Below are 15,419 nucleotides of genomic sequence, written 5' to 3' on the forward strand. Positions count from 1 at the left end.
GATGAAGAGTATATATCATTAAGTCCACATATTCATGTCCTCCCATTATATTAGCCCTGCTAATAGCTCATTTATCTTATCGTGTCCGATTCTCTGTAACAACTCCGCAAATCTCGCCACGAAGAAGGCGCTGTGGTCTATCCGCCTGGCCCTTGAAGCCGCAACATAGTACACCCACGTCAAGGAATTCTCTCCCAACGCATACGGAGGGATTTTGCGAACTGTAACCTGAAGCCGATCCAACAATGCGTCGCTGTCGTCTGAAGATGATTCGGACTCCGAGCCGCTGCTCTCAAGGGGGCTGCTGGCAGTTGGTAGACTGTATATGTGGCATGCTTGTGCCACAGCACTTTCTATGGCAGAGAATACCTCGTAGAGATCTTTTTGCCGAAGAGACAACCCTTGCTTGCCATCCGTAACTTGGCCTCCCTTGGTCAAAAGCTTGTTGAATTGATAGAGAGGACAAACGACTGCTTTCAAACTACTCTCATCAACGCCAGGTTAGCAAATGTCTTCTCTGGGTAAGGTAGAGGATACTAACAACTGCACTTGATCCAGTAAAAAGCGGCGAGTTGCCTTTTCTGCCGCATTATCGCTAAAGGGGCACTCTTTTCGCACCCAGAATTCGGCGAGCTTCAGGAGGGCGGGACATTCCCTGTGACCGCATATCATGTCATCAATCATAAGCCCCAAGATGGTGGCCAGGGGTGCTGAGGAATCAGTCTCTGGTGTTGCCGCAATCTGCCTCAGCTCGGAAATCGCGGCTGACCGATAGTTGAGTCTGTCGACCATGAATTTCGCACCCTGTGTGATTTGAATGTGACTTGCTGATGCTGCTAACAAGGAACTTCGAACCATTTGATGTTCAAAGGCGAGTGGGAGAATGTGTTTAGCATAGCCTTGGTTGGTCGACTCCGTCACGTCCAGCGTGGGAATGACATTTTCGTAAACTGAGCAGCAGCTCGTTAGCGAGCATTAAGTCGAGAACATTAGGTGTTGGCTTACAATTTCTGAGAAGAAACTCCTCTGAAGCATCTTCAATGTTGATATGCGGTATCATATCCAAACTTGGATACATCAATGCTTGTTGTGAGTATGCCTGCCACTGGTACTCGTGGCTCATAAAGAAGGCCGGGTCGGCAGTAGTCAAATCAAGATCAGAGCTCGATACTGACCAGAGGAAGATTCCAGGACCAAACTGCGAGATGTGGTGAATGTTGAGGACTTGCTTGCCTCTTGAGTTGACCAGGGCGACAGCGCATTTCTTCCAGTTGGTGGCTACCTGGTTCAGGCGATCGCCCTCTGCTCGAAGACGTAAGACTTCTTGCTCAAGCGCATCCATGTAATCCTTTGTCCTCTGCCGGTGGCTCCTACAACATTGTCAGATAGGATACTTCAAACACGAGTCAAGTCAAACAACAATGCCACTTGCCTCTGAGCCCGCAGAATCTGCTGCTTCCTCTTCTTCGGAGGCTGGCCATTGTCGGCCGCCCCGGTATTAGCCACAATTCCATTGTCAGGAACCAGTGGCGGTAAGAACGAAAAGGTTCCCAGAATATTTCTCTGGCGACTCTTGATAGAGTTATATGAACTGGTAGTTGTGCTCTCCATCTTGATCGGGGGAGTTTCTGATCTGAAACTGCCACCGCTCGGTGACCCCTCGTAGATGAACATCGGAAAATCGGCTTATTGTCTACAGTTTCTGCGGCTGATCATGTGACTTTGAAGCCGTTGTCAGCTTTATCGATGCAAATCCAATTCTCTCTTCTCCGGCAGTTGTTGGATTGGTATGGCCTGGTTATCGAGTACGGAGTTAGGCAGAGAGGAGTGTGCGGAGAATTTCCAGCTCTTGATTTGATTCGTGGCGTGCGAATCTTGTTTCCAAATACTCCGAGCCGGGGGATAGACGTATGGAGATATAGGTGAGGTTGTGTAGATGTTCTAAAAGGAGTTTACTTTCACTGAAACCAACTTGGGGTCCAAGGCGACAACAAGCTCAGCTTTTACCTGAAGGATTTGAGGCACCTTGTCAGTCCGCATCTCCCCACATGACAAATGCATGTATTGCCTAAACGAGAGTGACGCCAACCATTTCGCTAGCAGATCCGTATGGTGGAAGAAGGCTTAACATATTAATCAGCCCATATTGGTGCGTAGCGACGGAGGACCCTGTTGCTGGATTTGAAATCGGGGCGCTTAGTGGCTTGGGGTATGGAGGCATGGCACGGGCTGCTTCACGGGCTGCCAGAAGAATTGGTTCCCAAGGATGGTCTTACAAAATATTCTTGTTCTTTGTACGAAGCACGTCGTACCTAGCTAGCAGTAGTTCACTCCAACTGTTACAGCTTCTACTTCGTATTCGGTTTCCCTTCACCCTTCACCACACCGACTCAAGTCCATTCACGCCTGTTGGCTTATCTGCCTGAGTCGTCAGCCGGATTCCATGGCGAAGGCCCTCCTGCGGGTTATGGTGATCAAAGTCGGAGATGGCAGTGTGCGCTGTCACGCGATTATCCCACAGCGCAACCGTTCCCTCCTCCCACTTGACGCGAACCTGGAAGTCTTGGCCAAGGGCGATGTGCTATGTATTTTAATTGAGTCGTTAGTAACATCAACTGCATGCGACGGTAAATGTATCTTGAATCCAATGCTTACGTTGAACAGCAGTTGTAGGAGAGCGTCCGATTCCTCGTGCTGGAGGCCAATGATGCGCTTCGTAAAACCCTTGTTCACAAACAGGGCCTTTTCTCCCGTCACCTTTGAATGTACGTCTTAGCCTGGAGAACTTCCTCTTTACACTTTCCACAACTTCTACTTACTGGGTGAACCCTCACGATAGGGTGCTCTGACTTCACTGGCTCGCGACGGACATGCCTTCCATCACGGCGGGCGTTTTCTGCCTGGTTGAATCCGCTGTGCTCAGCACGCAAACCCTCAAGGAGAGTCTTGATGGGTTGCGACAGGCGGGAGTATGCTGCCGTCTGCGATGCCCACGCCGTGTCTCCACCGGTCGGCGGGACGGAGAGGAGGGTGAGAATCGTGATGCCAGGGGGCTGATGCTCGTATGAGACGTCAGAATGATATCCCGTGGTTGTGAGTCTTTCTCTTCGCTGCCGAGCCCGATATTCGTTGTCGGGGCCAAGGTAGATGTTGTGGTACTCGAGATGGCCCTTGACGTGAGCTCCAACGGGCTGCGAATATCTATCAGTATTTTCGACATCGCCACGTCTAGAAGGATCACCACTGACATGAATATGCAGAGGCCCAAAGTATCTCGCGAATTCCTTCTGCTTCTCTGGTCCGATATCCTTGAAGTCCTGCCCACGAAAAATGACAACGCCCCTCTCTGCGATCAACAGCGCCAGCTCATTCTTTTGCGTGTCATTCAGTTGGGAAAGCTGGAGACCACGAATCTCCGTTCCAATCACCGGAGTGAGCTTGGAAACCTTGAGATCTGGGTTGCTGTCGGATAGAAGAGCAGACTTGGACTTGTCCGCTGCAAGACCCCGGTCCGTGAACTCGAACGGCTGGATCGGGCCAAAGCGAGTCTCCTCGTCGTAGACAGGAAGATAATCATGGTATTTGTACTGCCGACAAGGCAATTAGAAAGTCTACTGAAGTGGAAGAACAACATTTGGGAGCCAACCTTCTGGTGGATCGTATCATCATATGCCAGGGTGAGCTTCCCGATGGCGGTATCGGACTTCGATACTGTCTGTGTTGCTGACATGTTGTTATACTGACTCCAGAAGTGTATAGGTTGACTTGATTGATGTCGGCGAATCTCAACGCTTCAATTGTAGAGCCGCCTGATCGAATGAGGGGGCTCCTTCGTTATATATGTCTACATATATTCTATAGTGGCGCCTTCTGCTCTTCTGGTGTTCGGGACGTCGGCACCATTCGCCAAGCTTTCGCCCGAAGGCGGCATGTCAAGTCTTAATCGTGATCGATCGCCAATATGATGAACTGCGGGGGTTCGTCCATTGCGGAAGGTCTCTGCCAGCTACAATCATATCCTGTGTGTGAAGATCACGCCTTATCCATCCACAAATGGCAATCGTGGGGGTGGTGAGACCTCATTTCGCATTCCGATAACATTTAAATGTGTTTCGTTTGAAGAACTTATTGGCAAGCACAGGATGCACTCGGCCTTATCAGATACTAGATGCCTCCGATATCATGGATCATTGGTGTTGTTGCAGGAATATGAATATCGGCTAAAGCTGATTCGTGAGTCGTGATTTAGGCCAAGATGACGACAGCGGATGCTTCACAGAGAGTTGCAGTAGAACCAACTGCACAGAGGCTTACTAATGAATGGTACAATAAATGAACAGTATTGCATGCGAAGGATTGGCTCGTACTCACTATAGACTGATTGCTACCTGAAGACGGCGAAATGATAAAGAGTTCATCGCAGCTCTTTATATGAGGTCTTTGTCTCTTGCCATTCTGTTCCGCAAAATATAATGAAGCTGGTAAAGAGACGGTCAGCGAGATATAGAACTGAGAAGAAATAGACAAACCCTAGTTATTCGCGAGACTTTGATTCTAAAAACCGGTTTATCCTGTAGCCAGATTGATAAGGAGGTGTCGCCGCGACAAGAGTTTTGAGACGAAACTGTTTATCTCAACTATATATCGAATCAGTTCTGCCTTGCCTTGAATATAGACGATTTGATAAAACCTCTCTTATATCTGCTCTTAAGTCTCGCAAGAGTTTATTAGGCCATGGTGTCCTCCGGGGACATTGACTGCATGTACCGTCGATGGTTGGCCTTATGGGTGAAACTCAAGTCGTATCGTCGCAAGATATGTATAGTTTAGTTCATATAAGGTACTTTAACTCATAGCACGTTCACCTCCAGTCAGAATGATACCTATATAGAACAACAGCCATGCTAGGGAAACGAGATGGGCATAAGATGGAGATACAGTCTATTTAGACATAACAAATATGCAGCTTTATCTTTAAGTTTAGTAAAGAGTAGCGATGAAGCAAAAGATTAGACTTCTTCAAGTAACAGAATTTCGAATACTAAATAGATACTATTGCTCACGATGAGGGTCTTTAGCCAAGGAGGACGGACCCAATCTTTTAGGTTGCCTCATCTAGAAGCATAGCTCATTTCTATTAATAGTGATATCATCTATCCTCAGAGATATTTTGCTATCACATCGGAATTAGACAGAGCTTACTTGTACAGGCCAAAAGACAAGGAGTGCCTCGCTACTTGAACTCAACATACATTATGCAAACTTGATACCAGTGTCTCTGTTAAGAGGCCTATTAATCAACATGCTCTGTCAAGAGACCTGTTCAATCATCAAAATTCATCAGTAATTCATCAATTGAAGTTGGCCCTTTCATCATAATCACTACGCAGCTGTAGAAACCTGGGCTGCTCGAAAACGATAAGTGCAGATCCTTGCAGGTGATGAAGGAACAGCCATCCCCAAGCCACGCAGCACAGCATGACCGATATACCTACTACATATTTATATTCAAGTTTTATATCGAACTGAGTTGCTCCCGAATCTTGTAAGACGGTGCCTGGCCCTCGATCAGGGGTCTAGAAAGTATAGTTATGTGGAGAAGCTCCTCAGAATTTAGACAGAACTGGCCTTTGCATATATGGCAACTGCTTCTTTAGCCTTTCCAATTACTTTCAAAGCAATTCAATACCATCTTCATTGCCCAATCATCGTATGTTTGTGCCAGTTTTGCCCAAATCAGTTCGCTCGCTAGATGCTAGGCCGAGGCTATGTCTAGGGCCGAGTATACAGCGGATGCTTCCGGCCAATCCGAATAATCTTCATGATCGGAAGGCTATCCGCCTGATTCGCCACGGCAAAGAGTAGAATCCAGCACATCCCTCACAGATATATCTTTTCAATGCTTATTCACATACTGCTAAGCAGTCCCGAGGTTCGGCAGTTCAGCCCGAGCAACAACACAGCCAAACAGCTGAGAGAGCCAAGCCCGGCAGATGTGGGAACACGGAACCGGCAGGTGGGGTGTATGGAGCACGAAACCTGATCGGGGAACTATGACGTTGCTGTCTGCTTGGTGGTGACATGCTCAAGCATGCCGACGTGAGAATAAGGGCTCATGTCTTGAGGACTGTAGATTGTTGTAAAGCAAATGTAAAGGAAAGCCTCAAGATGTGAAGAAGTGATATCAACTCAGCTGCGAGAGATAAGCAGGGCCAATTGGCCGCATCGAGACCACGAAAAGGTTAAGTGCTAGTCGCTTGCTCGACATCGCCAAACGTGGCACTTGCAACTGCCAGGAGACGAACCATGACATCATGGCCTCTGCAACCCACAGCACATCCGGGCATCTCATGCTTTGCCCGCGAAGCCGCTTGGATGATTCTCCTCCAGTCACGTCCTGCATCCGGAGTTCCTGGATGAGGGACACGGGCACACGTACCCACAAGAAGTAACGCCACGCTCGCCTCGAACGAATCCCATCGCGTGCCTCGCCGAAGTTGCGTCAAAGAGAGGGGTTTCCCTCAGGCGAAGGCTCAATGTCAATCCTCCGCTCCTCTCTTAAATTCTCTCCCCTCCTCCTCGAATCCCGTCCGGTCATCTTGAATAAAGATATTTCGTCAGCCGCCTCGTCCCTTCTCTCCCGCCTCACCAGCCGCTGCCAATCTAGATTCATAACAAAATACTCTCCATCTGCTCCATCGCCCATCATGCCTCAGCCCGTCCCCACCGCCAACAGACTCCTTGATCTCTTCAGCTTGAAGGGCAAGGTCGTCGTCGTCACAGGCGCTTCCGGCCCCCGAGGCATGGGAATCGAAGCTGCCCGTGGCTGCGCCGAAATGGGAGCTGACCTCGCCATCACCTATTCCTCTCGCAAGGAGGGCGCAGAGAAGAACGCCGCCGAGCTGAGCAAGGAATACGGCGTCAAGGTCAAGGTGTACAAGGTCAACCAGAGCGACTACAGCGATGTTGAGCGCTTCGTGAACCAGGTGGTGTCTGACTTTGGCAAAATTGATGCCTTTATCGCAAAGTATGCTCCCTTTCGTCTTGTTCGCCCTTTCTTGTGCCCATCTAGGATCAGTTTCTGCCAGTAGCAGTTAGGTGCTGACATCTCCTCACCAGCGCCGGAGCCACAGCCAATAGCGGAGTTGTCGACGGCAGCGCCAGCGATTGGGATCATGTCATCCAGGTCGACCTCAACGGCACCGCATACTGCGCAAAGGCCGTTGGCGCGCACTTCAAGAAGCAAGGCCACGGCTCCCTCGTTATCACGGCTTCCATGTCCGGCCACGTCGCAAACTACCCCCAAGAGCAAACCTCATACAACGTCGCCAAGGCCGGCTGCATCCATTTGGCGCGGTCTCTGGCCAACGAGTGGCGCGACTTTGCCCGCGTCAACAGCATCTCGCCCGGCTACATCGATACCGGCCTGTCTGACTTTATCGACGAGAAGACGCAAGAGCTGTGGAGAAGCATGATTCCTATGGGACGAAACGGCGATGCCAAGGAGCTCAAGGGCGCGTATGTATACCTTGTCAGCGACGCCAGCTCGTACACGACGGGAGCCGATATCGTGATTGACGGAGGCTACACTACCCGATAGAGTAAAAGTTTGGTGTTGTGCGTGTTAATATAAAGATTCTATAATAATTAGTGCTCTGAACAAAATTTGAGATTCACGACAAAGAACAATTCTTCCCCATGACGACCATATATGGGTGGGAACGAGGAGCTCCACCAAGCAGTGAACCGTCGTGATTTTTCACCCTTGAAGTCTTGCTCTCCATCTCGGCGAGATGCGCCACCCGAGGCTCAGTGATTAATCGTCGTCTGCACCAACGGAGTACGGTGTACAGTAAGCTACAGGTGATGTGACCGGGTCCGGGGTCTCGCATTTAGCCGCTATTCGAATGCCGTTGGCAAATTGCAAGTGACATCCTTTAATCACAGATGCTAGAAGCAGAATACTAGAACGAGGCAGCGCCGCCGTGATACACTGGAGAAATCCAGGGCAAGGCAGAGTACATATCGTCATTTCGTGTCTTGGCTGCCTTAGACCAGCAGTTTCCCAGCTCCAGTCTGGAACCCCGACAACTCCGCAGGAACCACACCCATCCTTTTGACCCTTCCACGCCCTGGTCTCTCCGCATCGGCCCATCACTTCATCCCCGCGATCTGGCCTGTCGCTCCCCCACCGATGGATCTCAATCCCCTGCGCGTTCGCCAACAGAAGTACCCGACAGGAACGGCATCGTATATTCGGCTTTCAACCCGATATTATGGCGTCGGTTCATCGGGATTTAGGACAAGTGCCGCCTTGGCCCTTGACACTGCTTTCGAGATAATAATGCTGCAAGGACGTTTGAAGGGGGTCAAAGAAAGCATTGCCATCAGAGACATAAACGTTCTAGAACAAGGTCGATCAAGACAATGTTAAGGGCAAACAAAACAAGGACGCCGGATGTTGCCGATCAAACATGTACACAGAAGCGAACCATGTCAGTTAAATTTATGCATACAACGTCCCATGCTGGGGCGATTAGCATTCGACCTTCTCCAGAGGCCTTTCCGAATGGTCAGTCCTATTCTTTTCCGTTGCCGTTTCTTTCGAGCTCCAGTTTTCCTCCTCGGATCACCCTTTCGACCTGCTCTTCTCTTTCTGCCCAAGCCCGACGGCTCGATTCGTGACTCCCGTAACTGCAGTGTTGCCGGCGGAATAGATATCATTGCTCGGATATACATACACTACGAATTACAGGCCGCTGTGAAACCTCAATAAATGAGATCGCCCTTGCCAGGCCGAGTCAACCTGTCGAACATTGTTCCTGTTCTGATCCTCGGGACCATGGAAACGCCGCAGGGCCATGTCGGTTGCCATGCTTGCTTTTACTCTCTGGTCCTTGCTTCGTTTCACTCATCCTCGGGCTGGTGAACTTAATGGAAGTGGCGATCGAATGGCTGACCAGATTTTGGATCAAACATATCCGTACCGTCCTAGCTCAAGCATCGCAGTCCACAAATGAGGGGAATCTGCTTCCATGTAACCATCGCCAAGTTCTTACATACACAAAGTCACTGTAACAATTTTTTGGACAGGGGTTCAGTTCCATGGAGCCTAAGCATTGACCAATGACAAAAAACACTGGTTGGACGATGATATCACAGACCTTGTTGCCTTATTACTCCCATGTGGTCAGCTGCCTTTATCCCGGCAACCTGTAGCCAACATCTCCGCCAACCTCATCCCTTGTTGTACATACCTACGAGTATACTGCCGGATCCCCTTTTCCGTCGACAACAATGTCAATTTTTGAGGAAGGTATACCGACGGATATTTGCAGCAGCTCCAACCTACCCGGTCACGGTGACGACGGCATCATCAGGAACCAACAGCCCTGAGCGCCTGCTGCTCGAGGTAACATGGTGTCTTCGGCCTGCAGCCGGCGTTTCCACTTCAAGAAATGATCACTGGCAAAGTCGCATTACCCGGAGCTTCCCCCGCCATCTTCAAGTTTGGTGAGACCATCAAGATGCGGGGGATTGGCAACATGAGATGGATAGTAACCCAGAGGCGGGATGATGCTCTGCGAGATGCCTTTGTCTTGGCATTGTCCAACCAGGTGCCGATGGCGGCCGAGATGCCCCTACAGGAGGAGGTCTCACGATCCTACTTAAATCACGATCTCTGCAGACATGATTCAGTTTAATGTTACTCACAGGGCGAGCCTATTTCACGTGGAGTCTTCCCGGGGTCATACGAGGGCTACCTGCTTCTTTTTCCTAAATCCCTTCAGTCGCGGCTTCTTCTCCTGTAGGTTGCTCGCCGCGGGTTTTGTTGATTGCAAACGAAGCATTCTCACAGAGTCATTCAGGCACATCAATACAGCGAGCGCGGCATGCACTTTCAACAATTGGTGGCCTATTGGCCACTGTTGCTTGGATTGAGCCAAGCAGCAGACCAGCACTCTCAATTTGATGTCCTCAACTACATCGACCCGTTAATCGGAACCGCCAACGGAGGTACGAAAAGCTCCTTATAAAGGAATACAACGATTAGGCTAATGGAAACGCATTGCAGGCCACGTCTTCCCCGGCGCAAGTCTCCCCTGTGAGTCTCGGACCTTGGACGAACTGTTCTATAATAATACGGCGCAGACTAACATCACTTCTAGATGGCATGGCAAAGAGTGTCGCAGATGGCAACAAAGAGATTCAAGGAGGATATGCCTCCAATGATGGGTTGAGTACGTGATCACTATATCGACACAACCTGCTCAGCATTGACCGATTTTGCAGTCACCGGGTTCTCGCACATGCACGACAGTGGCACGGGTGGTGTAAGTCTGGTACAGCTCACTCGCAGACTGAAGAGATTGTAACATATGTGTCAACAGGGTGCGTCTCTGGGCAACTTCCCTCTTTTTGCCCAGACCGGCTGTCTCAACGACGACATTAATCAATGCTACTTTCCTTCGGCTTTGCGAGCGTCCGAAAAGATAAACAGCACAGTTGTGGCAAAGCCAGGCTATTTTGCTCTACAGCTCAACACCTCCGTCAAGGCTGAGATGACCGTCACCAACCACACGGCCCTCTACAGATTCTCCTTCCCCACTGACGGCACCCCGACCAAGCTCCCTGCGGACGGAAAGACGCCCTACAGCCCGCTCATCTTGGCCGACTTGGCCGATCTTTCTGGTTCTCGAAGTGCTGCAGTCATCTCGGTCGATGCCCACACTGGTCGCATCTCGGGCAACGGCACCTTTAGGCCCTCGTTCGGCATCGGCACTTACAACGCCTATTTCTGCACGGATTTCAAGGGAGCAAAACTCCGCAATACGGGCATTTTTGTCAACAACCGAGCAGGCAGCGACCACAAGAGCTTCCGTGCCTACGATGATGGACAAAGCCCGATTCTGCCAGCGGGTGCCTGGGCTCAGTTCCATCCGCCTGCCAACAACCAGATTCTGGCTCGCGTTGGGCTCTCGTTCATCAGCACTGCTCAAGCCTGCCAGAATGCCGAGAAGGAAATCCCCGACTTCGACTTTGAGGCCGTCAGGTCCGATGCAGAGGATGCATGGCGCAAGAAGCTCAGTGTCATTAAGGTTGACAACACGGGTGTGAGCGACTCGCTTCAGCGAACATTCTGGAGTGGCATCTATCGCACTCTGCTTTCCCCTCAGGATTATACCGGTAAGAGAAAATATCTGATGTTGGGCCAAGAGCCACTGCTCATCAATTATAGGCGAGAATCCCCTGTGGAAGAGCGACGAACCTTACTTTGACTCGTACTATTGCATCTGGGACAGCTTTCGAAGCACACATCCCCTGCTCACCCTGGTTGATCCCCATGCTCAGGCTTTAATGGTCCGCAGCCTCATTGACATCTACCGCCATGAGGGCAAGCTTCCAGATTGCCGCATGTCGCTTTGCAAGGGTTTTACTCAGGGCGGCAGCAATGCTGACAATTTATTGGCGGATTCATATCTCAAGGGTTTGAAGGACGGTATTGACTGGGATACGGGTTACAAGGCAGTGGTATCTGATGCTGAAGGTAAGTATTGTTCTCGATCCTTTTTTTAATCACTACTTTCTCACAAGTTCCGCAGAGGAGGGCCAGATTTGGACGGTCGAAGGCCGTGGAGGCTTGCAGAGCTGGAAACAGCTGGGCTACATCCCAACAGACGACTGGGATCCCAATGGCTATGGTCTCTTCACTCGATCTATCTCCAGGACCATCGAATACTCGTACAATGACTTTTGCATTGCCGAGATGGCCCGTGACCTCGGAAAGCACGCCGATGCTGAAAAGTATCTGAAGCGCTCGAGCAACTGGAAGCACATGTTTGATCCGCACTCGAAGTCCAAGCTGAACTTGACTGGAACCCAAGACTATAACCAGTTCACGGACAGTGGATTCACCGGCTTCTTGCAACCTCGGTATCTCAATGGCACCTTTGGCTTCCAGGAGCCGGCAATCTGTACTGATTTGTACAACTTTGAGGGCTGCTACCTCAATCCCGGTGGCCATGAGACGTACGAAGCTGGCTCGTGGCTCTACACCTTCTACGTGCCTCATGATCAGGCAACGCTCATTACTACGCTTGGCGGCCCTGACGAGTTCGTCCGCCGGCTCAGATATATGCACGACACGCCTGGCTTGTTCTACATAGGTGATGAGCAAGCTTATCTTCTTCTATTCATCTTCCACTATGCTGGAAGACCTGGCCTCTCTGCCGAATACGCACACAAATATATTCCAAGTGCCTTTAACGACACGGCAAGTGGACTTCCAGGAAACGATGACTCGGGTGCCATGGGCAGCTTCACGGCCCTCACCATGTTGGGCTTGTACCCCATGAGCGGACAAGACGTCTATATCATCATTCCACCCTTTTTCTCGGAGGTCAAATTCACTGATCCACGGACTGGAAAGACGGCTGTCATTCGAAACATCAACTTTGATGCTGATTACAAAAACATTTACATCCAGAGTGCCAAACTGAATGGCAAGCCGTATACTAAGGGATGGGTGACGCACAGCTTCTTTGCTGACGGTGGAGAGTTGGAACTGACTCTGGGACCTAAGGAAAACACTAAGTTTGGAACCTCTAAGAAGGATTTCCCACCGAGTGCGTCGACGGACTTTTGGAAATGATGTTAAGGTGGGAAAGACAGGAGTTGCTTCGTACGAGTAATGAGTGATGCTGTATACCTTAGCTTGCATATGATATTCTGTAGTCCTTATCTGCATCCTTTCAGCTCTTAGTAGCAATTGTGGCTATCATCTCGTCATGATTCTAATCTCGTCTAAGGCTATGGGGCCGTTCGGCTCTTAATTTCGACCTTACTCTCCACCTGCAGGATCACGAACTTTCGATACATAATCACCGGTCATCAACTCTGGCTTGGTGGTTTATTCTCATCATCACAGTAGATGTAGAGAATAACCGGGCGAAAGCCCACAGCATATAAGCTCAGCGCCCGTACGCCCCAGCGAGCAGCCCGGCTCTGGCGTATGGGTATGGCAGTTCAGGATTGATCGGAGTAGATGTGACAATTTCGATATTAATTTACGCTTCGCTTCTCTAGAGAGCTTCAATACAAATCCATTCCGTCTTTTCTAAGCCTTTGCTTTAAGCAGCGTAAATTGCTCGCTGAACGGGAAATCGTGGAAGCCCTTCTCCAATTTAGGCGTGAAGAAGGTCTCGCGCTGGAATGGCGTCAGAGGGATTCCCTGCTTGTAGCGGAAAGGCAGGTCGGGGTTGGATGTGTAAGGGCGGCCGATGCCAATGATAACATCGTAATCCTTGTACTTTTCGTCAACGGCCTTCTTGCTGGTCTCAGGCTCGTAGCCCCCGGCGACAATGACGGGGCTGGCGTTATTGTAGGCCTTGATGATGGGGGACAAGTCTTTGCCCTCTGAACGCGACTCAACGTAGTGGACGTATGCCAGGTTGAGGGGCTTCAGCTGCTCTGCGAGATACACATACTGGGGGATCACGTCGTAATCAATAACACCCCCGTCCAGGGCTTCTCCAAAGGGACTCAGGCGGATTGCGGTGCGATCTGATCCAATGGCTGCAACAATAGCCTTGGTCACCTCGAGTGGGAAGCGGGCACGGTTCTCAATGCTCCCTCCCCAGGCATCCGTCCGTCTGTTGGAGAGCTGCTGGATGAACTGCTCGAGCAGGTAGCCGTTGGCAGAGTGAATCTCAACGCCATCGAAGCCGGCAGCAATGGCGTTCTTAGCTGCCTGGACGTAGTCCTGTATGTACTCGAGGATCTCGTCCTCCGTGAGAGGCCGCGGCTTATCGCCACCTTCTTTTTGGGGGATGTCGCTGGCGGAAACGAGGTCAGAGTTGCTCTCCTCCCTGAGAACCTTTGCGTTGGCAGTTCGACCCAGCGCCCACAACTGGAGATAGATGAATGAGCCTTGCTCGTGGACGGCGTCGGTAACGGCCTTCCAGGCGTCGATCTGCTCCTGGTTGTAGATTCCGGGCACGTTGGCATAGCCACCAGCTTTCTGAGAGATGAAGGTGGCCTCTGTGATTGCCAGAGAGCCAGGAACAGCTGTCCTCTGGGCGTAATACTCCTTGACGGCGGGCAGAGGCACATGGCTATCGTCGGCTCTGAACCGGGTCATAGGGGCCATGGCAATGCGGTGGGCGAGCTCGACGCGGCCCACCTTGATAGGGGTGAAGAGCTTCGACATGATGATGGTTTGACTTGAGATTCCACGTTTTCCAGCAGCTGTCTCCTTGGGTGACGGATATGAGACCCTGATAGTGTAGCAAATACGAGCTATTTGCTTCTTGATATTCTCTTATATAAGTATCACATACTACTCTAATTCCGCAGTCCGAAAAGATTCCACGGATTGCACCATTCTTCGGATTAGAAATTCGAACCAACCCCCACAGCCATCTTGTAAGTGCTACGCTAGGAGGCCATTAGTCGACTTTCAGGTCTCGATTTCTCCAGGGTCAACTGGAATGGCAAGGTACTTTGAGATCGGTTATGGGGTGTCCTGTTTTACACGGAGGAAAGTGTGCCGTTCGATCAACTTGGGGCGGGATTGGCCTGTTGAGCTGCATGCAAGTCGGAACTTAAATCCTTCGCGCGTGACTCATTTTAATGATGTGTCCACCGTGATGTTGTAATCGCATATGTCTCATTGTGAAGTAAAAAAATAAGATATTGTTTCTTGCTACTCTGTAGACTGGCCACGCAATTCATACACTGAGAATTTGACGCTTATTGTCCCGTCCGCGGATGACAAGATCCGTGCTGAGATCGAGGCTTACGTACATAAACTTATCCTTCTAATTCACCACGTGCCAAATTGCATGGGTTATACAGCGAACTCGTCAATATTATCGCTCTATCTATTGCCAGAATTGATTGAACTTGCGTACTGTAGTCAAACGCCTTTACCCTGTCACCCCATAGCACATTGTATGGAGGGTACGAGGGGGGCAGAGATACACCTTCCTGAGGACGGACATAGACGAAGTGGTTCAAAGTCATTCATACGATGTGACAAGACGAATGTTCGCCAGCCGCTAAGTATCTGGTACGACTTCTGTCACTCAACCGATTTCAGATCAATCCTCATCAGTAGCAACTTGGACGTAACAGGCAAGTTTGAGCGAAGTCCTACTAATGAGCTACAATACTACGAGGCGTCATAAGCGCCTTTTACGAACGAGAGAAGAAATAGAAGAAAGCTAAGAAGGGCAAATATAAAAATTTAAGTTGCGCCATCACTGTTCTGGATAATGCTCAGAAGGAACGGGCCGGAGAGTCATCATTAGGGTTCTGACTCCTGTGGACTCTTTGTTTCCCCGTCTTACAAACGCTTAGGCTAAGCAACCCCGGTCTTATGAATGGGTACAGCAATCGTATCTTCAATCGTAAACGGA

General features: G+C 50.2%; 5 protein-coding genes across 5 annotated transcripts; 2 read left to right on the forward strand and 3 right to left on the reverse strand.

The window, feature by feature from the left end:
- Nucleotides 1-45: 45 nt before the first annotated feature.
- On the reverse strand, nt 46-1,342 carry BBK36DRAFT_1168125 (hypothetical protein; the record flags this gene model as incomplete). Its single annotated transcript, XM_024895134.1, has 3 exons — nt 46-481; nt 542-950; nt 1,006-1,342. The coding sequence occupies 3 exons, from the start codon at nt 1,340-1,342 to the stop codon at nt 46-48; spliced, it is 1,182 nt and encodes a 393-aa protein (XP_024751070.1).
- Nucleotides 1,343-2,376: 1,034 nt separating this feature from the next.
- Nucleotides 2,377-3,738, reverse strand: BBK36DRAFT_1135135 (TauD-domain-containing protein; the record flags this gene model as incomplete). Its single annotated transcript, XM_024892537.1, has 5 exons — nt 3,647-3,738; nt 3,249-3,587; nt 2,820-3,191; nt 2,656-2,757; nt 2,377-2,581 (listed from the first exon to the last, which is right to left on the reverse strand). Exons 1-5 carry the CDS (start codon nt 3,728-3,730, stop codon nt 2,378-2,380), a joined length of 1,101 nt encoding a protein of 366 aa, XP_024751071.1. The 5' UTR covers nt 3,731-3,738.
- Nucleotides 3,739-6,630: 2,892 nt separating this feature from the next.
- Nucleotides 6,631-7,601, forward strand: BBK36DRAFT_1135137 (L-xylulose reductase; the record flags this gene model as incomplete). The annotated part of the gene is made up of 2 exons (XM_024892538.1): nt 6,631-7,027; nt 7,120-7,601. Exons 1-2 carry the CDS (start codon nt 6,708-6,710, stop codon nt 7,598-7,600), a joined length of 801 nt encoding a protein of 266 aa, XP_024751072.1. The 5' UTR covers nt 6,631-6,707.
- Nucleotides 7,602-9,893: 2,292 nt separating this feature from the next.
- On the forward strand, nt 9,894-12,652 carry BBK36DRAFT_3758 (glycoside hydrolase family 92 protein; the record flags this gene model as incomplete). Its single annotated transcript, XM_024898045.1, has 7 exons — nt 9,894-10,017; nt 10,076-10,105; nt 10,170-10,241; nt 10,294-10,334; nt 10,392-11,187; nt 11,240-11,548; nt 11,604-12,652. 7 exons carry the CDS (start codon nt 9,894-9,896, stop codon nt 12,650-12,652), a joined length of 2,421 nt encoding a protein of 806 aa, XP_024751073.1.
- A 465-nt stretch (nt 12,653-13,117) lies between these two features.
- On the reverse strand, nt 13,118-14,209 carry BBK36DRAFT_51327 (FMN-linked oxidoreductase; the record flags this gene model as incomplete). Its single annotated transcript, XM_024898188.1, has 1 exon — nt 13,118-14,209. One exon carries the CDS (start codon nt 14,207-14,209, stop codon nt 13,118-13,120), a length of 1,092 nt encoding a protein of 363 aa, XP_024751074.1.
- Between the last annotated feature and the right edge of the window lie 1,210 nt (nt 14,210-15,419).

This window comes from Trichoderma citrinoviride, assembly GCF_003025115.1.
Source record: "Trichoderma citrinoviride strain TUCIM 6016 unplaced genomic scaffold BBK36scaffold_5, whole genome shotgun sequence".
NCBI classification, from domain to species: domain Eukaryota; kingdom Fungi; phylum Ascomycota; class Sordariomycetes; order Hypocreales; family Hypocreaceae; genus Trichoderma; species Trichoderma citrinoviride.